Source organism: Macaca thibetana, chromosome 1, assembly GCF_024542745.1.
Source record: "Macaca thibetana thibetana isolate TM-01 chromosome 1, ASM2454274v1, whole genome shotgun sequence".
Lineage (NCBI taxonomy): Eukaryota > Metazoa > Chordata > Mammalia > Primates > Cercopithecidae > Macaca > Macaca thibetana.
The window spans coordinates 17306013-17327628 of NC_065578.1; the positions used below are offsets into that span (position 1 = coordinate 17306013).

Consider the following 21616-nt stretch of genomic DNA (forward strand, 5'->3'; position numbering starts at 1 on the left):
TCTGCCGTGCCTGTCTCGTACCTGGCACCATAGACCCTCCCACCTGTGCAGGAGGAAATGCACGTACCCCCGGGTGCCCAGCTGGCAGCCCCTGCATGTGTCTGCCCCTGGAACCCCCCTGGGGGGTTGGTTTTTCAGCCTGACAAGCCCCTGGAACCCCCTGGTTTTTCAGGCTCCATTGGCCAACTCCCCTCTCTGGGCCTCTGGCACTCATCTCACAGTAATAATGTTTCCTGTGTCCAGCATGTGCCTGGATATTCCGTTTAGCTTTTTTTTTCTGGTCTTGAGATGGAGTCTTGCTGTGTCACCCAGGCTGGAGTACAGTGGCATGATCTCTGCTCACTGCAACCTCCGCCTCCTAGGTTCAAGCGATTCTCCTGCCTCAGCCTCCCAAGTAGCTGGGATTACAGGCGTGTGCCACCACGCCTGGCTAAATGTTGTATTTTTAGTAGAGACGGTTTCCTCGTGTTGACCAGGCTGGTCTCGAACTCCTGACCTCAGGTGATCTGCCCATCTTGGCCTCCCAAAGTGCTGGGATTACAGGCGTGAGCCACTGCGCTTGGCCCCGTTTAGCATTTTACACACGTTGTCATGTCATCCTTCCAACAAGTGGGGTACTATTCCCATTTTACAGATGAGGAAACCAGGGCTTAGAGTTTGCACAAGTAGTCAGAGTGGGGCTGGATAGCTTTGACTCCAGCTTTGATGTTCCTAACCCTCCTACCCTCCTTTGGAGGACAAGGAGATGTGGGCTTGCCTGGGAGGCATTTGCTAGGGGACAGTTCCCTCTCTCCCACCTTTCCCCCTCCCCGTCCCACCCCAACATCCTGGGACATGTTTGTGGGCAGTTCCTCCCTCAGATGAAATCCAGGCTCAGAGCCCACATCTCCCAGCCAGAACCACGTGCATCATCCCTGAGGGAAGGGTGGGTGCCTCTGAGCTCATCTCACCAGCGGGCCCCTGGCCAAGCCCCTCTGCTCTAGAGAGGCAGCTTGGCCGTCTGGCTCATCTGGGCAGGGGAGAACAGGAAAGACTGGCTGTTTCCTGCCTTCCAAAAGCCCTGGCCAACCTCATTCCTGGAACCCCTGGTGCTATCCCCAGGCCTGCCAGAGTAGGGGCTGAGAAAACGTTGAATCATGCTGGGGAGAAGGGATGTGGGTGTGAGGATGTAACTCCTGCCAGGAGGCACATCATGGTGGACCTCTGCTCCGGGCACAGCAACGGTTCAGGGTGGCAGATGCTGTTTCAGAGGAAGCCACAGAGAGGCCTGGGTTCAAATACCTCCTCTACCCTTAGCCGATTATTCATGAATCTATTGAACAGGTGTGTGCCAGGCACCAGGACTAACTCAACAAACTGAATAAAACGGGACAAAAACATGGTCTCACCCTGCAAGCAGTTCACCATCCAGCATGAAAGCCTGGCAGGGAAGGAGCACATGTCCAAGGACATAGTGGGAGCACAGCAACCACAGCCCCATCCCCTCCCCTGCCCAAAGAAACAGCCAGGGGAATGGGTAGAAGCAGCAGAAAGGACCTGGGAGCCAGGACACGAGTTGGCAGCTTTAGCCCCTCAGTCTCCCAGTTTTTCTTTCTTTCTTTCTTTTTTTTAAGACAAGGTCTTGCTCTGTTGCCCAGGCTGGAGTGCAGTGGTGCAATCATGGCTCACTGCAGCCTCCACCTCCCCAGACTCAGGTGATCCTCCTACCTCAACCTCCTGAGTAGCGGGGACTATAGGCAGGCGCCACCACACCCAGCTAATTTTTGTATTTTTTGTAGAGATGGGGTTTTGCCATGCTGTCCAGGCTGGTCTCAAACCCCTGGGCTCAAGCGGTCCGCCCGCCTCGGTCTCCTAAACTGCTGAGATTACAGGTGTGCGTCACCGCGCCCAGCCTCCCTCTTTTTTTCGAGGGTAAGGGACAGCATTTCTACTGAGCGATTTCCTCTCTTTTGCCAGTGGGATTGCTCCTGGCAGCAGTGGGGTCTAAGGGCAGGCAGACGGCTGGGCTGGCCTGAGGGCCCACCTCTCTCCAGGTCACAAAAGTCTCTGCGGCATTGCAATAGACACTGGGGGACAGGGCATGGTCATTCTTCAACAAAGCAATCCTGGGGAATGAAGGAGGCGCAGGACATATTGAGTCCCTTCCTGAGACTCAGAGTCTAAGGGAAGTGGGGGAATGACTAGGGGTGAAGAGATCACACGGCAAGGGTCTCAGTCAGGGACCATCCTCATCTCCTCCCAGCCCGCAGCCCCTACATCTCCCAGCCCGCAGAACCCCCTGCTCCTGGGCAGGACTGAAGGCTGCCCCAGAGGCAGAGGATCTGCATTCCCAGCCAGTCTCTCTGGGAAGAGTTTAGAGTACAGTTCACTCATTCATTCCACAAATGTTTGCTGAACTGCTGCTCGGAGCCAGGCTCTGAGCCTAATCAGCAAAACTGAAGATAAGCAAAAACAGGCCTCAGTCCCGGCCTTCACGGGGCAAGATGACAGTCGCATCGGGAAGAGGGACAGGGCTCAGACGGTCACAGATAGGCCAACAAGAGAGCTGCAAGCAGTAAAGCTAGAAAGCACAAAAAAAGGAAAAAGGGAAGGCCCCTCTGAGGAAGGGAGGGTTTGATCTGTGACCCCACGGAGGAGACCTCAGCCAGAGCTCGGGAGGAAGAAACGCCCCAGTCTGGGAAGGAGAGGGATTTGGGAGAAAGCCCCCAAAGGCCAGTGGCTAGAGGAGGAAGAGGAGGCAGAGCCAGGCTGCCATAAAGGGCAGGGGTCCTGGAGGCCACAGGAGAGTTGAGCCCCCAACCTGAGTGAAAGGCGTTCAGTAGAAGCGGCCATGATCTGCAGGGGTGAGGGAGGCAGGACCCACGTGGGAGAGCCCGGAGTGGAGGCTATTGCAGAGCCCAGGCAAATGATGGTGGTGTCAACTAAAGAAGAAATCAGCCTTTTGACCAGGCCCAGTGGCTCACGCCTGTAATTCCAGCACTTCGGGAGGCCGAAGTGGGTGGATCAACTGAGGTCAGGAGTACAAGACAAGCCTGGACAACATGGTGAAGCCTCATCTCTATTAGAAATACAAAAAAAAAAAGGCACGGTGGTGGGTGCCTGTAGTCCCAGCTACTCCGGAGGCTGAGGCATGAGACTCACTCAAACCTGGGAGGCAGAGGTTGCAGTGAGTCGAGGACGCGCCACTGCACTCCAGCCTGAGAGACAGCAAGACCCTGTCTCAAAAAAATAAAATAAAATAAAATTCCACCTTTTGGCCAGGCACAGTGGCTCATGACTGTAACCCCAGCACTTTGGGAACCCAAGGCAGGTGGATCAGCTAAGGTCAGGAACCTGGCCAACATGGTGAAACCCTGTCTCTACTTAAAAAAAAAAAAAAATGCAAAAGTAGCCTGGCATGGTGGCATGCGCCTGTAATCCCAGCTACTTGGGAGGCTGAGGTGGGAGAATCCCTTCAACCTGGGAAGTGGCGGTTACAGTGAGCCAAGGTCACGCCACTGCACTCCAGCCTGGGCAACAGAGTGAAACTCCATTTAAAAAAAAAAAAAAAGATGGCCGGGCGCGGTGGCTCAAGCCTGTAATCCCAGCACTTTAGGAGGCCGAGACGGGCGGATCACGAGGTCAGGAGATCGAGACCATCCTGGCTAACACGGTGAAACCCCGTCTCTACTAAAAAAAAATACAAAAAACTAGCCGGGTGAGGTGGCGGGCGCCTGTAGTCCCAGCTACTCGGGAGGCTGAGGCAGGAGAATGGCGTGAACCCAGGAGGCGGAGCTTGCAGTGAGCTGAGATCCGGCCACTGCACTCCAGCCTGGGCGACAGAGCGAGACTCCGTCTCAAAAAAAACCAAAAAAACAAAAAACAAAACAAAAAAAAATCAGCCGCTGAAAAAATTAAAGTTACTTTTATTGAGTCTTACTGAGGACTGCACCCTGGGAGAGCGTTTCAGAGAGTCTCTGTCAGACTGCTCCAAAGCAGCATTTCAGCCCACACTTTAGATACAGAGGTAGGTGGTTCTGCATGTACTCAGAAGTTATGGTCAGGCACGGTGGCTCACATCTGTAATCCCAGCACTTTTGGAGGCTGAGGCGGGTGGATTGCTTGAGCTCAGGAGTTCGAGACCAGACTGGGCAACATGGCAAAAGCCCTTCTCTACAAAAAAAAAAAAAAAAAAAAAAAAAAAATTAGCCGAGCATGGTGGCTCTTGCCTGTAGTCCCAGCTACTTGGGAGGCTGAGGTGGAAGGATCACTTGAGCCCAAGAGGTGAGCTGTGATGGTGCCACTGCACTCCAGCCTGGATGATAGAGCGAGACCCGGTCTCATTAAAAAAAAAAAAAGAAGAAAAAAGTTACATCAAATGTCTTCAGAAGCTACACTAGAGCAAATCTCACCAAAGTTTGGGTTCCAGGATGTACCTAGTTATATAGATTATAGAGGCATAATCATCGGTCCTGTCAGGTGCTATCTTACGTACAGGAAAAGGCACAGCCAGGATCATTGAACTTACCTTTCCTAACAATGCAGTGATTCAAGCAAGAGGCGTGGGAGCCTGTGTTCTGCCCTGCCTGCCATCTTCAAGGCATCCTTCCGTCGCGCTGCCGCTGGCCACTGAGTCAGGGCTTTGTCAGCTTCTGACAAGCAGAAAGAACAAATGTGGTTTCTTGGGATTGCAACTTGGTCTCACAGTGGCTTAGGCCAGGGAGGGAGCAGTGGACAGAGTCACAAAAGAAATTTTTAGTAGCATTCACAGGTGGGTACTGGATTAGATGCAGGGCTAAGGGTAGGGGAGGAAACCTGGGTAATGGAAGGCTGGGGGGCCAATGGAGTACTGGGAACCCTGGAAGGCCAGGTCTTGAAGGCCAGGTCTTGGGGAGAGCTAGGAGGTTGTGAATTTGGACTTGGATGCTTGTTGAAGTTGATGCACCTTGGGGACATTTGTGGGACACATAGATAGGGTCAGGGCTGAAAAAAGTGCTGGTTATGACCTGGGTCAGGGAATCTTGCCTGTAATCCCAGCAACCCAGGAGGATGAGACAGGAGGAACTCTTGAGGCCAAAATTTCGAGGCCAGAAGTTCGAGACGAGCATGGGCAACACAGCAAGACCTTGTCTCTAGAAAAGGAAAGAAAGAACGGCTGGTTGTGGAAGCCAGCCATGGCCCAGAGCTCAGCAGTGTAGGAGGAGATGGTGCGGGCCTGGGAGAGGCAGCAGGCTCAGCTGGAGAGGCAGAAGGATAACCAAGGCAGGAGGGTGTCCTGTAAGCTGGGAGAAGGCAGAGTGCGAGCGAGGCTTACTTTCTGGCTGAGGGGCCTATGGTGAGTCACTTTGGGAAGCTTGGTTTTCTCCTCTGTGAAATGGGCTACACACCCACCCTTGCTCACCTCACCCACCTCACCCCCCTCACCCCATCGACGTCGAGTGAGGAGCAGCTGTGAGAAGGAGGAAGCTTTGCACGGACGTGAGGACGGCTCCGGGCGCCTCTCCCCCGGGGACACCCCCGAGGAGATGGAACCCCGAGGGCACGGCGTGGCGGTCTGTGCAGGCCGCTCGCGTTAGGACCCAGAGGCTTTGGGGCTGGAGGGCGGGCGCCAGCCCCGTCGGGGGCCCGGAGGGGGACTCGGAGCGGGCCAAGGGGCGGCTCCGGCGGGCGGACTCGGAGCGGGCGGCGGAGTGACCCGGACAGGTAGGCGCGGGCCTGGCGCTTGGGGGCCCCGGGGGGCGGTCAGGGGCGTCGGCGGGTCCCGCGGCGCGGGGACGGGGGTGCCAGGCTCTCCGGGTCCCCGATCCTGGGGCGACCGCGGAGATCCTGAACCCAGCGCCTTCAGAGCGGACGCCAGGGGGGCACCTGGAAAGTTTGGGGTTGCTCTGCAGAGAAAACGTGAATTGGGAAGGGCGGGGAGCCCGAGTTTGCGGGGAGCCAGAGGTGGGGGCGTCGGGGGATGGGACATCTTTTGTTCTCCCGGGGAGGTTGGAATGTGGCGGGTGGGGTGGGGGGCCCCGGTGGGAATGGCCGAGACAGAGACGCAGAGAGACAAAGAGAGATCAGAGACGGGAGCGCGAGGGCGCGCGGAAGCTGACTGTTCCCAGCTGTGCGGCGCTGCAGCATCTGGGTTCCCCCCGCCGGGACCCCTCCCCGCTAGCTTGGCTCTGGAGCGGGCAGAGCCCTCCGTCTGAGGTCTGAGCCAGCGTCGGGGCCCCCTGTCCCCCTCCTCCCAGGACACAGGGGAGTCGGGGTTGGGGGAGGCCGCAGCTGTGGAAGAGGCCAGAGGTGGGGGTGGGGCAGCCTCCCGGGCAGGTCCTGGCCTCCCGCACGCCCCAAAACCCCTTGGTCTAGAAGTGCTTGGAGATGTGGTCCCCTGGGAGGAGCCCATGAACTCCACACTGACTTCCCTCTTTCCTGTCTACCCGCTAGCCCGTGGGCCTCCCTCCCCCAGTAAGCCTGGGTTTGGGGGCCAGTCCTAGGGAAGAAGACTCCACGCAGGGGACCAACAGGCATCCCCCAACACCTTGCAGCCCCTCATGCCCCAATTCAGCGCTTTCTGCTGAGCAGCGGGGGCTCCTACCGGCCTGACCGATGGGGAGAGGGACAACGATGGGGAGAGGGACGACGATGGGGAGAGGGGCGACGGGCGACGATGGGAAGAGGGGCGACGGTGGGGAGGGGGGCGACGGTGGGGAGAGGGGCGACGAAGGCTCTGGGGTCTTTTCATCCCCCTTCCATGAGGAGGTCAAGGGTTTTCAGAATGGGGTGTGGGGAGTCAGCTATCCCTCACCTCTGGGGCAGCTTGGTCCTGAGCCTCGTCTCCCCGCTCCCACTCCACCTCAGTGAGGTGCCCAAAACGCATGAGAGGGTCGGGGGTCAGGGAGGCCTCAGGATTCAGAGGAAGGAGGGAAAGACCCCATGCTTTCTCCCCTTTCCCTCCCCTCCCCCTGGATTCCCAGTGGGGAAAATAGAGCAAAGTTGGGGTTTCCAGCTAGCTTTCTGGAAAGACTTCCTGGGATGCAGCCGGGAGGGGCCCTCCTGGAGAATGGACCCCACCCTCGCAGCCCTCCCTACAGAAGGCTGAGGGACCTGAGGTGGCCCTCCACGGAGCTGGGGCTGGACGTGGGGAACCGGAGGCTTCCCCAAGTCCCACCGAGTGGCCAGGACTGGAGGCTGGGCTCTTGAATGTCAGGATCCTAATGAAAGCCATGACCCGGTGCCCTCTCCTTCCAAATGACACACATACTTGCCTACAATGTCAGGGGGTGCGGAACCCCCAGGCCAGGTGATGTCACGGCCCCTTCAGTGCTGCCGTTCTGGAATCCAGAGGAGTCCCCTCAGACTTCACTCTAGTGTTTCCTGCTGCTGCAAATAGCCCAGGTCTCGTGAGCCTGTGATGAACACAGCCAGCTCTTTCCAGGCCTGGAGGCCTGGCAGGAGAGGAGTCTTCTGGGCGCTGGGAGCCCTGCCGGGCCTGGCCGCTGTGGGGGCCCGGCAGGCCCATGTGTATGTGGTTTTCTGCTGAGCAGGATGCTCAGGGCCCAGGGGCTAATTGGGAGCAGGTGGTGGGCTTGGCAGAAGCTGCTGAGTCCAGGCGGTGATGCCGGTTGGCCATGGCTGGGGTCCCAAGGATGGGCCTGGTTCAGCGATTCATGCAGTCAGTGCCTTGGACACCCGGGGAGGCACTGGGCCAGAGGGCTGAGCATGGGTGTGGGTGAGGACAGAATGGCCTGGGCTGGGAGCACGTTCGGAATGTCCCCTTAGTGAGCAGGGCAGGGTCCACCCTTCCCTGACTGTGTCTAGTACACACATGACACGGGGTGTGCTTGTCAGGATCAGCCCTGGAGCTGGGTTGGAGGCCTTGTTCCTTGTGACCTGAACACCTGGGCGGACCAGCAGGGACTGGGATGTCCCTCCACTCCAGCCCTCCCATGCCTGGCTTCTGGGTGCCACCTTCTCCAGGGTGAAATCAGGGGATCAAAGGTGGGCTCTGCTGTCCTGGGTGCAGCCCTGGGTAGACCTCCCACCGGTCTTTCCCCAGCTGTCCTCTCTGACACCACTCCGGCCTGCCTCTTCGTTGCCATGAGAGCTGCCTACCTCTTCCTGTTATTCCTGCCTGGTAAGTGGCTCCTGGGGCAGAGGGTAGCTCCCCTTAGTGGGGGTGGAGAGTAGGGTTAGTAGGGGGGATTAGCAGTGAGCCTTTGTCATGACTTATGGCCAGAACTCAGCTCCCCAGCTCCCAGGGCCTCCTGCCTGCTTGGACCACAGACTGGACCGGCCAACACTGGCAGCATCTGGAGGCAGCTCCCGGCCCTTACCCCAGCCCTCCACAGCAGCAGGCAGGCAGGGCTCTGGAGGGCACGTCCCAGGCACAAGGACTCCGTGGCACAAGGCACAACGCCCCTCTGGGAGCCGATGTGCAGGTGGAGGTGCAGGGGCACCCAAGGCAGGGAGTCCGGACGCTTGGGTTCTAGATCCATTCAGGGCCCTTCAGCTCTATACAGTCTTGACCTTGGGGGGGTCCGTACTGGCCAAATGAGGAGAATCAATGAGGACCACAAAAGTCCTAGCAGGGCCAAGATTCATTCATTCAGCTGTGATGTGTTGAGTCCCTACAACGTGCCAAGTGCTGGGCTAGGCCCTGGGGATTCAGCGATGAACCAGGCAGACACATCGTTGCTCCTCATCATGCGGCCAGTCCAGGGAAGGAGGACAAACAGGAAACAAGCAGATGTGAGAAACGCCAGCATGTGCTGAGTGCTGGACGGAAATCAGCAGGAGGGCCGGTGGGCTGGGGGTGGGGCGGCCTCTCGTGAGGCTGAAATTCCAGGGAAGACCTGAAGCAGCTGAGCAGGCCTCACAGGCCCAGGGAGCATCAGGTGCAAAGGCTCTGAGGGAGGCAGGAGCATGTGGAGTCCCAGGAACAGCCAGGAGGCCAGCAACAGGAAGGGGCAGGATGAGGTCAGGGAGGTGACCACGACCAGGGTGGGGAAGCGTCTTTACCATCGAAGAAGAGTTTGGATCCTCTAGGAATCTGCTTGTAGGGTCCTAGGTTCTTACAGACCTGCCCTTGTGACCCCCGCCTCACCTCCCCAGAAGCGCCTCAGGCCCCCGTTGCCCCTCCCCGTGGGGTATCCCACATGCTTTGCCTCCCCACAGCAGGCTTGCTGGCTCAGGGCCAGTACGACCTGGACCCGCTGCCGCCGTTCCCTGACCACGTCCAGTACACCCACTATAGCGACCAGATCGGTAAGGGCCTTCCACCCCCAGCCCTGCCGGGTCACGGAGGCCTGGCTGCTCAGATGTGCATGGCTCAGCCAGGGACCGCACTGGACAGGCTGATGGGAACTCTGGGGGTTGGTCCCTGGCTCAGCGGGGACCTTGTTTGCCCCTGGGACTAGGGGAGTAGCCTGACTCCCACCAATTCCACTTTCATCTTTGTTTGCAGACAACCCAGACTACTATGATTATCAAGGTAACGGCTGGGGGTAGGCGGGCAGCTGGGGTGGGGAGAGCCCCTGGGAGGGGTAGAGGGAGTAGACCCCCTTATCCTCCCCTGGCTGCAGAGGTGACTCCTCGGCCCTCCGAGGAACAGTTCCAGTTCCAGTCCCAGCAGCAAGTCCAACAGGAAGTCATCCCAGCCCCAACCCCAGGTAGGCGCCAGACCCTGCTCCCACCCCTGCCCCAGCTCCTGCCTCACCCCTCCCCACTCTGTCCACCCTGGGAGTGGGGGTCTGCCAGGGCTGGGAGAGGTGACTCCCCTTGCCCTGAAGATACCCCTCCCAGTGATGTCTGCCTACCTCTGTCTCGACACCAGAACCAGGAAATGCGGAGGCGGAGCCCACAGAGCCTGGGCCTCTTGGTAAGGGCTTTCTTGACAGCCAGAGAAATGGAGGCACGGCCTGAAGTTGGGGTGGAGTAGGGGGCGGTGCTGGTGGGCTGGAGGTCTTTGTCCCTTGCCCATGTGGGCTGTTGGCAGTAATGTGGGCAGTATGACTGCTGTAGGCTGGCATCGCCAGGCCCCCCTAGGCAGCTCCAGGAGGTCCCACCACTCCCCAGCGTGCCTGACTGGAGGCTAAATTGGCAGCCTAGGAAGGCCCCTGTCCTCACAGTTACTGGGAGGGGCAGGGAGTGTGCTGGGGACTTCCTGTCAGCCAGAGAGACTGGGTGGTGCCCATGTGGAGGCGAGGAAGGGCCAGGGAGCGCAGGCTGGCTGAGCGGTGCCCCTCCGGCTGCCCCAGCTGAGAGCTTGAAAGAACAAGGTGTGTGTGTGCGAGAGAATCCATGTGCTTACCCTCGTGTGGGTTGGTGTGTGTGTTCCTATGTGGGCTTCTGTGAGCGTGGGCAGATCTGCTTGGAAGTTGGTATGGGCTTTTGTGACGATGCATGGGTGGGTGGGAATTTCTGTTGAACTTAGGCTTCTATAGTAAGTGTGGTTGTGAGTTGATACATGAATATTACAGCCCTGGTAAGTCTGACAGTGCTGCACGTGTCTACGTGGGCATGGGTAGGTATGGGTGTCTGCACAGGGCCTGAGGGTACAGGGGGGACTAGGCCCTGCGAGCCAGCCTCAGGTGGGTGAGGCTGGGGGCTGCCCCCCAACTCTGGGCTCCTAGTCTGACCCCACCTGTCACCAGACTGCCGTGAGGAACAGTACCCGTGCACCCGCCTCTACTCCATACACAAGCCGTGCAAACAGTGTATCAACGAGGTCTGCTTCTACAGGTGAGCACAGGTGGGCAGCTGTCGGGACGACTCCGGAGTTTGGGGGGCTAGAGGGCACACGGGACAGCTCTGGCCAGCCAAGGTGGGAGTTGGAGGAAAGATAGTGAGTCCTGAAGTTGAGCTCAGTTCTGTGGTTGAGCCTGGGCCAGGGACCTCCACTCCTGGACTCCAATGCCGGGTTCTGTCTGGGCTATCCCAGTGGGGTTGGGTGGAAGTGGGGCTGAGACCTCCCGTGCCCTGTCCCTGCAGCCTCCGCCGTGTGTACGTCGTTAACAAGGAGATCTGTGTCCGTACAGTGTGTGCCCACGAGGAGCTCCTCCGAGGTAGGAAGGCCTCCTCCCCAAGACCTCCCCTACCCCCAGGTCCACTTCATTATCTGGCTACCTAGTCACCCACCTGATGTTTATTCAACACGTATTATCCACCAGGCCCACTTCCAGGACACCCTGAGCTCCCCTCCCTGCTACTTTTCATCCTCAAAACACTCCTATCACCAGAGTTGGGGGAGGGACAGCGGTTCTAATCTCCCAGCTCCACCCTGACCCCCCTCCTTCCTGCCCCTAATAGCTGACCTGTGTCGGGACAAGTTCTCCAAATGTGGCGTGATGGCCAGCAGCGGCCTGTGCCAATCCGTGGCGGCCTCCTGTGCCAGGAGCTGTGGGGGCTGCTAGGGTGGTGCTGGCATCCGGAGTTCTGGCCCTTCTGGGATCTGGGGCCCTCGGGCCCTGCCTGACCTGGTGCTTTTTCCCCCATCCCCATGTTCCTTTTATTCTGTAAAAAGTTAGTGGACTGCAGCCCTGGGGGTTGCAGGCTGCGGTGCCTCAGGCCACTCCTTCAGCCTGTGGCCACCTCTGGGGCATGATGGGGGCTCCCCACTGCCTAGTCTCTGCCCCTCAGGTTGGGGGGGCATCCCAGGCCTCTCTGTGGGACCTTGGCCCCTGACGGGCCTTCTCAGCCCCTTTTGAGGACAGACAGTCCCCCCTTCACAGTCCCCTGAGGTAGGCTACGTCCCCCCACCCCAGCTGGTCTGCTTGGATTTCCTACAGCCCCCCTGGGCATGGACCACCTTTATTTTATACAAAATTAAAAACAGTTTTTACAAAAGATCGAGTCACTTTTTCGGTGGAGAGCACAGAGGGGCCAGCCAAGTGCCCCCAACGCAGACTGTCCTGAGAGGCTCCCCACCCCTTGGAGTGAACGGTCTGCTCAGGTGCCCTGTGCTTCTGCAGTCCCAGCCCCACCTCCTCACCCACCGGCTCCAGTTCTGCCCTGCCCAGAACACTGCGTCATGACAGTGTATGTGCGCACGCGTGTTGCAGGAATTGCATGGGAGATGGAAGGCTTCAGGGACACAGCTTTCTCATGATCAGGGCTGCTTGGTGAGGACATGAGTTCCCATCACCAGAGGGACACAGTGAAGATGGGAGGCTGCCCATGGGGTTGGAGGGCATGGGATCAAGGCAGGCGGACTGACATCCAAGGCCTTTGAGAAGTTGGAGAGATGGGTGCCATTAAAAGAACAAAAACGGCGGGGTGCAGGGGCTTACACCTGTAATCCCAGCACTCAGGGAGGCCGAGGCGGGCTGATCACTTGAGGCCAGGAGTTCGAGACCAGCCTGGCCAACGTGGTGAAACCCTGTCTCTAGTAAAAATACAAAAAAAATCAGCCAGGCGTGGTGGCGTGCGTCTGTAAACCCAGCTGCTCAGGAGGCTGAGGCACAAGAATTGCTTCAACCTGGGAGGCGGAGGTTGCAGTGAGCCAAGATCGCGCCACTGCACTCCAGCCTGGGCAGAGCAAGACTGTCTCAAAGAAAAAAAGAGGGCAAAAACGAGCAAGCCATTATAACACCTCCCTCTGACCAGCACGTGGAGCCTGGGCTCTGTGTGAAGGCTCGAACACTCCTTAACTCTGAACAGGAATATGTGGTGGATGTAATTCATATCCCCCTCTTAGAGACAGGAAAACTAAGCCCAGAGACATGAAGTAACGCACCCAAGGGTCCCACCCACGGGTCCACAGCTGTCAGCGGCAGTGCTGTGGCCAAATCGGGCAGCTGGACTCCAGCAGATGAGGATGAGTGTTAATTTCTCCTTCAGACACTGATTGAGCACCTCCTATGTGAACTTCCCCAGTCGCCCTATGCGGTAGGTTCCCATTTTACAAATGAGCAAATTGAGGCTTTAAGAGGTTAAGCAGGCTGGGCGTGGTGGCTCATGCCTGTAATCCCAGCACTTTGGGAGGCCAAGGCAGGCGGATCACCTGAGGTCTAGAGTTTGAGACCATCCTGATCAACATGGTGAAACCCTGTCTCTACTAAAAAAAAAAAAAAAAAAAACATACAAAAATTAGCTGGGCATGGTGGCGGGCACCTGTAATCCCAGCTACTCAGGAGGCTGTGGCAGGAGGATCACTTGAACCCGGGAGGCGGAGGTTGCAGTGAGCTGAGATCGTGCCATTGTGCTCCAGCCTGGGCGACAGCTTTGCTCAGGATCACCCAGCGGAGCCAGGCATGTTCACACCCAAACCTGCACTTGTTTGCCATGCTGCCTGGAAGGCCTGTCACTGTCCCGAGGGTGGACTTGGATCTAAGGAGGGGCCAGAGAAAGGGGCAAGAAAGCACAGACTGGAAAGAGTCGAGCTGCCCAGGCTTGGCCCAGTCCCAGGCTTCAACAGCCCCATCTGTTCTATGCGCCGGGTGACTCAGGACCCCAGAGGCCTCCCCATCTGACATCCTGTGAGGCTGGCAAGTTCCCTTCCCAACACAGGCCTCTCTGCCTCTCCCTGCCGCCTCCCCAAGCACCCCTCCCTACAGGGCCCCATCCCTCTTGCCCCAGACCCCACCTGTCTCCCCCCGACCCCGTCTCCTCCAATCGTCTAGAAGAGGGACACATCTGTACAAACTTTTTAGAAAAGGAGGTCTTGTTACAAAAAACAGTTCTCAACAGTTAACATTGTAAAAAGGTATAAAAATACAGGGACTCTGAGCACTCTGAGGAATTTCCTGACACACACTCTCAACTAAGGCAGACAGATCCCTGGGAAGCCAGAGTCAGGGACTGGGCCTCTGACCCCTGCCCTGGGCCTGGCCCCTCTCCTCTTTCCCACGAACCCTTGCTCCAGGGCTGGCCAGAGACGAGGGCTCTCCCCAACCCTGGCTACGGCTCAGCCCCTCAAGGAGGAACTTGTACTATCTACAGTGGCTCATCCTGGAAGAGGGAGGCTGGACTGAGGTGGGGCCCGCAGGCGATGCCGGGAAGCCTCGCCAGGCCTGGAGCTGGAGTACCCCTCCTCAGCACTGCCAGCGGAGCGCCTCCTCATCCCACCCTAGCTTGAGGCCCCCAAGGGATTGGGCTCTGGGGGTGGGCTGTCCAAAAGGAGGGCCCTCCCCTGTCCCGGGCATAGGGCCTTTTTCCAGATGCCAGCAGGGGCTCATTTCTCTGGGGGGCCGGAGGGTGGGGAGAAGGGTGCTGAGCTCCTTCGAAGCTCCTGCTGCAACTGTCCCTTCAGTGTGGACACCTGGGGAAAAAAGGGAAGATAAGGCCAGTCAGGTCCTCAGCCTGGCTTCAGAGAAAGGAAGGCAGCTGGGAACCCAGAGGGACACAGTGCCACGGTTTCAGGAAAGGTCTGACCTGACTGAGAGCCAGGGGCTGTCCTGCCCTTCTCATTTTGTTCCTTACGGCAGAGTCTGGCGTCTTCTGACTGTCGGCACCTTTCAGGGCAACTCCACCCCCATTCTTTATCCCCATCATCACTTGGGTGGGCGTGGCTCTAGCCCAGACCCAAGGGGTGGACATGTGACCCAGTCTCCAGCTGACAAGGCTGGCTCAGGCATGGTCAGGAAGGGGTGTGTGATCTGAGCAGGCCAGTGAGGGACAGCCCTGGGACTTCTGCCCCTGCTGTCTTCAGGGATGAGATTGCTGGGACAACCTGAGGCTGCGGCTGCTCAGGACACCTGGCCACCCAGGGAGAAGGCTGCCCTGAGCATGGAGCCAGGGGGAGCAGAGCCATGGCAGGAAGGCCTTGGGCCCAGGAGCATCCCGTGGCCCCTGGTCTGGTCTTGGCTGATACCATCGCAGAGCCAACCCCACCCTTTTCGGTTATGGGAGCCATCAACTGCCTATACCCACGAGGTCTTGACTGGGTCTCTCCTCTTCCTCCAGCCCCACACAGGATCCTGGCCCAGCCTTCCGAGGGGGCCTGCACACCTGCTCCTCCAGCCCACGCACCCTCTGGCGGTGGGCCCGCTCCCGAGCCTCCAGCGTGCGCTCAGTCTGCACCTGGGCACTGCGCAGCCGCTCCACCTCCTGCTGCAGCTCCAGCTGCTGCTGCTGCGCATCTACCTCCAGCTGGGCTGGGCTGTGGCTCTGCTCCAGCACCACCACCTGCGCCTGCAAAGAGGGGCTGTGGTCAGGGTTCTGGCCCAGCGTGAGTGTGTGTGTGCATGTGTGACAGGTTGTCAGGTACCTCCCTGGGACGTGGCCAGTGCAGAGGGGGAAGGCAGGAGAGATCCTTGTGTGTCTTCCATCCTGCTGGCCCTGACAGTGAGCCTGCAAGCCCAGGGTGAGTGCACCCAATGACCCCCACTCAGGTAGGTGCGTGCGCGCGCACACACACACTCACACACTCAGACGTCATACACACAGGCACAAAGGCAAGCATTTAAATCCCTACCTGGACTCACACAGGTGCATGTGTATGTGCAAAGGCCCAACTCCCACATACATGAAAACGTCTGTACACAAACACATATTCACAATACCTAGACACGCCACACCATGCACAAGATTCATGCTCCATACACAAGAATAATCACATGGGTTCTCACACTGCCGCAAGGCCACAACATACATGAACCCACAGGCTCATGTGCAAACAAGCCGTTAGTGTCTTTTCCGTACACCTTATGGAGAACCCCTCCCTCCACAGCCCGGCTGGGTCACTGGAAGGCTCAGGGCTCCTAGAGGAGGGGTTGTGGGCCCTGGGCTGGCTGGGCCATCAGCAACACTGGGATTGCTGAGCACTCAGACTGGGGATGAAGTTGGCGTCCCGGACTGGGTGGGGTCAGACCTCCAGCTGCTGGATCTGCCTCTGCGCCTCTGCCAGCTCCAGCTCAGCTCCCGTGAGGGTGCGGTCCAGGCGGCCCTTCTCTGCGCTCAGCCGCACTGTGTCCTCGTGGCTACGAAGCTTCTCCCGCTCCACCTAGGCAGGAGAGCCAGAGGAGATCAGGATGCCAGGAGGAGCTTACTGAGGGGGCTCGGGTTCCTGAACCCCAATGGAATAACCTAACCCCACCAGAGGCAGCACACCCTGGGGATGTGCAGTGGGATCCACCACAGCTAGGCCCCAGAGGAAGTGAGGGGAGAGCCCAGGGAGCAGCCTACCTTGTCCAGCGTCCTCCTGAGGGCTACACGGTCCTTCTCCAGCCGCAGGGCTGAGCGCTCCACCTCCCGCTTCTCGGCTTCCAGCTGAGCCAGGGCGCGCTGCAGGCTGCCCAGGCGCTCTTGCAGCAGCCGCCGCTCATCTTGCAGCTTCTGGACCATGTGCAGGGCTGCAGCCTCACCCTCCTGCCGCTGCCGCAGCACCTGCAACAGAAGCCAGGCAGGCCCTGAATCCCTCTGGGCCTGAGCATACTTATCTGAAGCTTGGGGATAATGAGGCTGGCCCACTCACAGAGCAGGCGACGGTGAGGCCCACATCAGAGAATTGTCACCTGAAGCCAAACCTTTCTCTCAGAGTCTCAGTTTCTCCATCTGTATAACAGAACTATGCTCTGAATGAACCATGTTTCCTTACTGGAGGTTGCACCAGGGTTTGGGATGAGGTTGAGATGGGTGGGAACGTCCCCACCCTATCCCAGGGCCTCACAGTCTTGGGGACAGAGGGGGCACACCCTGGCCCTCACCTCCCGTAGCTGTTGTAGCTGGCCCTCGGCCTCCACCTGCTGCAGCTCCAGGTCAGCCACCTCGCCTCGCAACGTCTGCACCTGCTCGCCCAGAGAGCTGCTTTGCTTCCGTGCCTCAGATAATGCCTGCCGGGCAGCATCCAGCCGTTCCTGGGGGACAGGGGCTGATGGTGCCAGGCTGGCCTGGGAGCCCTAAGGAGTCCTCTCTATTCTGTACCTCCGGATAGGTCCACAACCCACAAAACAGGCAGTCTTCTCACCTGGAGGGTGGGGTGCACACCAGACCCATCCACGGCCTATCCACTGACCTGCGTAAGGTAGGACCCACTCAGACCCCAACTCTCCCCAATAAACCCTGCACCTGGGTCCCCCGAAGTCTATACTAGTAGTCTTGTCTTCTTAAGGGACATACCCAGAGCCTCTTCTCATTGGCTGATGGTCTGTTGGGTCCACGCCCTCCCTTCAAGCCTGCTCTCATTGGCTCCAACTGACTGCCCCATTGGCTGGCTCTTTACCAGGGCCCCCCTCCAGGCCTGCTCTTACTGGCTGACTCTCTCACTGGACCCATCCCAGCCAGACCCTGGGCCCGAGACCTGGAGCACTTGGCGGTCGTGTTCACAGGCGGTCAGAGCCTTCTGTAGATGCAGGTTCTTGTCCTGGGTGCTGTTGAGGCTGGCACTGCTCTGGGCTAGGGCCTCTGTCAGGCCCCGCACCTTGTCCCGCAGGGCCCCCTCGCTTTCCTCCACCTTGGCCAGGGCCCCGTTCAGCCGCTCCACGGTCAGCTGCAGGGTCCCTGCCTTCACCTCGCTGTCTGCCACCTGGCAGGAGGACAGCCAGAACAATCAGGGGGCTGTTCCCATCTGGCCTCTACACCTCTGCTCCTACTGTGACCTCCACCTGGCATGCCGAATCCACTCCCTTCCCACTTCTCTCTGGGCCTCCATCATTGAGACCCTCTGTTCCTAAGAGCTCCCGCTGGCTCAGCCTACTGCAACCTGGGCCCCACGTCACTGCTGGCTAATTACTCGTGCCCAGAGTGCCATCAACCTAGCTGTCTCAGACTCACTGGTCTCCTCCCTGTCCTCATTCCTCTCTCCTCTCTGCCATGGAAGAGAAAGGGTAACCACCACCACACTAAAATTTTCTATTTTTGACTTTGGTGGGTGTTCAGGCAAGGCTAGCCAAATTATTTAACATTCCAGTTAGAGCTGAGCTTCCTAGCAGTTAAGGCAAAAAGGGAAATGAGTGAAACCTACATCTCTAACTTATCCCAGATGACTCCTATGCATGCAGATTCTGTCATCAAATAGCCCTGAATTCTAATTTCGGCTCTGCCTCTTACTAGCTGTGGGATCTTGGACAATGACATCACCTCTCAGCCTCTATTTGTCCATCTGTGAAATGGGGATGTTGGTAATACTTGCCTCACAGGGTTGTTGGGGGATTGCATAGTGCCTATAAAGCTCTTGGCACAGGGCATGCAAATGTTGTGGCCGTGATTTGGAGAGGGGCCCACCTGTCTCTGCAGGGAGTCCACCCGATCCTGGAGGGCCTGGGCTTGGGCCTCGCGATCACTCAGGCCCAGGCGGCTGCGCTGCAGCTCCCCCTCAAGTGAGCGCCGCTGCAGCTCCAGCTTGACGGTGCGGCTCTCGGAGGCGTCCAGGACCTCCTTCAGGCGCCGCTTGTCGCCCTCCAGCTTTGTCTCATTGGCCTTCATCTTGCTGATCTTCTCCTGCAGGTGGCACGGGGCTCAGGCCCAGACATCCAGTGCACCCCACAGCCCTCCCGCACACGCCCTGGGGCCTATAGGGGAAGAGTGGGGAGCAGCCTCGAAGGGTGACCTGTGTGACCTGGGGCCAGCCTGGGACCCTCTGGGGGCCTCGGTCTCCCATGTGTTCGCAGGATGAGTGGACGTGAAGATCCCAGAGCCCACCTTTCCAGTTTTAGCCCAGGCCAATGGGCTGTGGAACCCAGGACTGCCCCTTCCCGCTGTCTGGCCCCATTTCATATCTGCACAGTGGGGATACTGGATTGGTCCCAGGGTACCACAACCTGGGTGCTCACAGAAGCCCTGAGGAAGGGGCTGTAGAAATGCAGATTCCGAGGCCCTTCTCCTGCCCCACTGACTCACGTGCAAACTGAGCTGAGCCCGACAGTTCTGAGGGGGCCCTGCTGTTCTAGGGTTTCAGGTTGTGATTCCCCCTCCCCTGCCCAGGGTCAGCCAGTGAAGAAGGCCTGGGGAGTGGGGATGGGACAGGAAGGCAGACTAGGGGTCCTCCAATCCCTGGTTCTATCCTAGAGACAGGGTGGATCAACAGGGGGTGTTATTAGAGCCTCCCCAGCCCCCATCCTGAGCCTGGCCCCTCTGCCACCCTGCCCACAGCCCCAGCCCTGCCCTGTCTGGGGCCCCCACTCTGGCTCCTGCCCAGCTTTGTTCCTGGCCTCCTCCCGCAGCCCCTGCGGCTGGGCCCACGGCCAGGGCTGAAGCCGCAGACACAACAATCCAGCTAAGCTCGGCCCCAGGCCAGAGGCAGGGGGTTGAGTGGGGGGCAGTAATAGAGGGACAGGCTGGGGAGGGCGGAGAGGAACTGTGGCTGCACTGTCAGCACCAGGGCCTGAGTTTCCTGCCCCAGACAGGCAGACACACACACTGGCACACGCAGCTGTCCCCCAAACACACACAAAAACCCCAGAACTACAGAGACATAAAACAGGCTCCCTGAGTACCACCTGTGATAAGAGCCTATGTGTATCACCCTGTGAGGTAATCACCGCTCCTCCTTTTACAGATGAGATGAGGAAAACAAAAACTAGGCAGAGACAGCTCAAAGCCCAAGCTCTCTTTCTTTCCTTTCTTCTTTCTCTCTCTTTTTTTTTTTTTTTTTTTTTTTTTTTTTTTTTTTTGAGACGGAGTCTCGCTCAGTCGCCCAGGCTGGAGTGCAGTGGCCCGATCTCGGCTCACTGCAAGCTCCGCCTCCCGGGTTCATGCCATTCTCCTGCCTCAGCCTCCTGAGTAGCTGGGACTACAGGCGCCCACTACCGCACCTGGCTAATTTTTTTGTATTTTTAGTAGAGACAGAGTTTCACCATATTGGCCAGGATGGTCTCGATCTCCTGGTGTCAGGTGATCCGCCCGTCTCAGCCTCCCAAAGTCCAAAGTGCTGGGATTACAGGCGTGCGTGAGCCACCACGCCAAGCCTTGCTCGCTTTCTTTTCTTCTTTTTTTTTTTTTTTTCTGAGACAGGGTCTCACTCTGCCTTGTTAGAGTGCAGTGGCATGATCACAGCTCACTGCAGCCTCGACTTCCTGGGCTCCAAGTGATCCTCCCACCTCAGCCTCCCAAGTAGCTGGGACTACAGGCCCACACCACCACGCCCAGCTACTTTTTGTATTTTTCATAGAGATGGGGTTTCACCATGTTGCCCAGGCTGGTCTCAAACTCCTGGGGTCACGGGATCCACCCACCTCGACCTCCCAAAGTGCTAGGATTACAGGCATGAGCTATTGCACCTTGACCAAGCTCTTTTTTCTACAGCCAGTGACCACAAGTGACATGAGAGGATGGAGTCTGAATGTGATTTCACAGACTCACAGGCTGGTCACCTCAGTGGGTTGCAGAGAGACTCAGGCAGACAGACGCAGGGAGACACACGTAAGAGTTAGACAACCACTCGGGTACACAGATTCCCTGTCGCCCCCGCTGGCCCTCAGCTCATGCTCACCTGGCTGGCCCGGAGCTCGCTCTCGGTGGCCTGCAGGCTCCTCTCCAGTGTGGCTATCTGGTCCAGCGTGGCCCGGCGCTCCCGCTCACTGCGCCGCACACTCTCCTCCTGCAGCGCCATCTCCGCCTGGACCCCGCTCAGCCGCCCATCCACACTGCGCCGGGCTGCAGCCACCACCCACCCCGTCAGGCATGGCCAAGCACAGCCCCGAGACCCAAACCAGGTCACAAAATGTCCAGCCTACACTCCACCCAGTGCAGGGCCAGCCTGTCTGCACCCTTCATAGTGTGCAGGTCTGCACACAGGTGAGGCCGTCCAAGGCGGGTCCTCTTGGAGACAGCCCCGAGTCAGGTCATGGGGGCCACAGCAGGGTCAGAGGCCAATCCCCCGGCTCCTGCCTCAACTGCCCAAAACGAGAGACCAGGGACCCCAAGGATCAGACTCACCTTCCTCACTCTCAGCCACCGCCTTCTGCAGCTGCCTGGCCCTCAAGGTTGCGTGGTCTCTCTCAGCCTCCATCTCAGCCAGCTGGCGACTCAGGGCACTGGTCTGGGTCCGAAGATCATCCTGCAGCCCCAACATGGGGGAACGAAGGAAGACCCCTGCTCTGACACCCTGCAACCCCTCCAGGGCCCTGCAGGTTCCCTATCCAGCCACGCATGCCCAGGCTTACCCGTTCTCTCTGGGCACTGCGCAGCTCCTGCAGAAATTCCTGGAGGGCCCCGCGCACGGTCTCCGGGTCCAGGTCTGGAGGAGCCGGGGAGGTGGCAGGTCCTGGAGATGGTGGCTGGGACCCAGGGCTGCATTCTAAGTTGCTGGGGCTGCTGAGCCCGTCCCCACTTCCTAGAAGAGAACACTTGCTCAGTGATGCAGGAGCCACGGGCCTCCCACGCATCTCACTCACTCCCAAATGCATCTCACTCACTGTCATCCCTGCCTTTCCCAACAGCCCTCAGAATCAAGCCCAACTTCTCTGCTATAGCTTAAGGGCCTTCTTGCCCATCCCAGCTAAAACCCTCTCACCCTTTACAAACTGGCCACCCTGCATCCCCCATGTTCTAGAACATTCTTTGTCCCAGCCCTAGGGCCTCTGTACATGCTGCTCCCCCTCTCCCCATGGTGTCTCTTTGCCTGGCCCGTCCTTTAGGGCCGCCCCCTCCCTCAGAGGCCTCTCTGGCCCCAGGCTGGATTACAGTGAGCTCATCCCATCCTTAGGGGTGTCTGATGTCTGCCACCTCACCCAGACCATGAGCACCATGAGGGCTGGGCCTCGTCTCTTCCATC

At 58.6% G+C, this 21616-nt stretch overlaps 2 protein-coding genes across 4 annotated transcripts in view; one reads left to right on the forward strand and one right to left on the reverse strand.

The window, feature by feature from the left end:
• Window positions 1–5582: 5582 nt before the first annotated feature.
• MFAP2 (microfibril associated protein 2) lies at window positions 5583–11811 on the forward strand. Of its 3 annotated transcripts, XM_050793052.1 has the most exons (9): window positions 5605–5682; window positions 8024–8101; window positions 9142–9231; window positions 9431–9457; window positions 9549–9635; window positions 9800–9844; window positions 10620–10707; window positions 10957–11030; window positions 11275–11378. In XM_050793052.1, exons 2-9 carry the CDS (start codon window positions 8065–8067, stop codon window positions 11376–11378), a joined length of 552 nt encoding a protein of 183 aa, XP_050649009.1. In that variant the 5' UTR covers window positions 5605–5682; window positions 8024–8064. The 3 variants fall into 3 exon arrangements, with proteins under 3 accessions (XP_050648992.1, XP_050649009.1, XP_050649002.1); XM_050793035.1 differs by having other exon boundaries at window positions 5583–5682; window positions 9549–9844; window positions 11275–11811; XM_050793045.1 differs by having other exon boundaries at window positions 5615–5682; window positions 7945–8101; window positions 9549–9844; window positions 11275–11811.
• A 1805-nt stretch (window positions 11812–13616) lies between these two features.
• Window positions 13617–21616, reverse strand: part of CROCC (ciliary rootlet coiled-coil, rootletin) — a 57966-nt gene continuing 49966 nt past the window's right edge. The window contains exons 28-37 of the mRNA XM_050789749.1: window positions 21006–21175; window positions 20779–20899; window positions 20333–20496; window positions 18127–18342; window positions 17204–17428; window positions 16611–16760; window positions 16090–16290; window positions 15776–15907; window positions 14914–15096; window positions 13617–14224 (exon numbers count right to left, since the gene is read on the reverse strand). Coding sequence (XP_050645706.1) covers window positions 14138–14224; window positions 14914–15096; window positions 15776–15907; window positions 16090–16290; window positions 16611–16760; window positions 17204–17428; window positions 18127–18342; window positions 20333–20496; window positions 20779–20899; window positions 21006–21175 — 1649 coding nt within the window. The 3' untranslated portion in view covers window positions 13617–14137. The remainder of the gene's footprint in view (window positions 14225–14913; window positions 15097–15775; window positions 15908–16089; window positions 16291–16610; window positions 16761–17203; window positions 17429–18126; window positions 18343–20332; window positions 20497–20778; window positions 20900–21005; window positions 21176–21616) is intronic.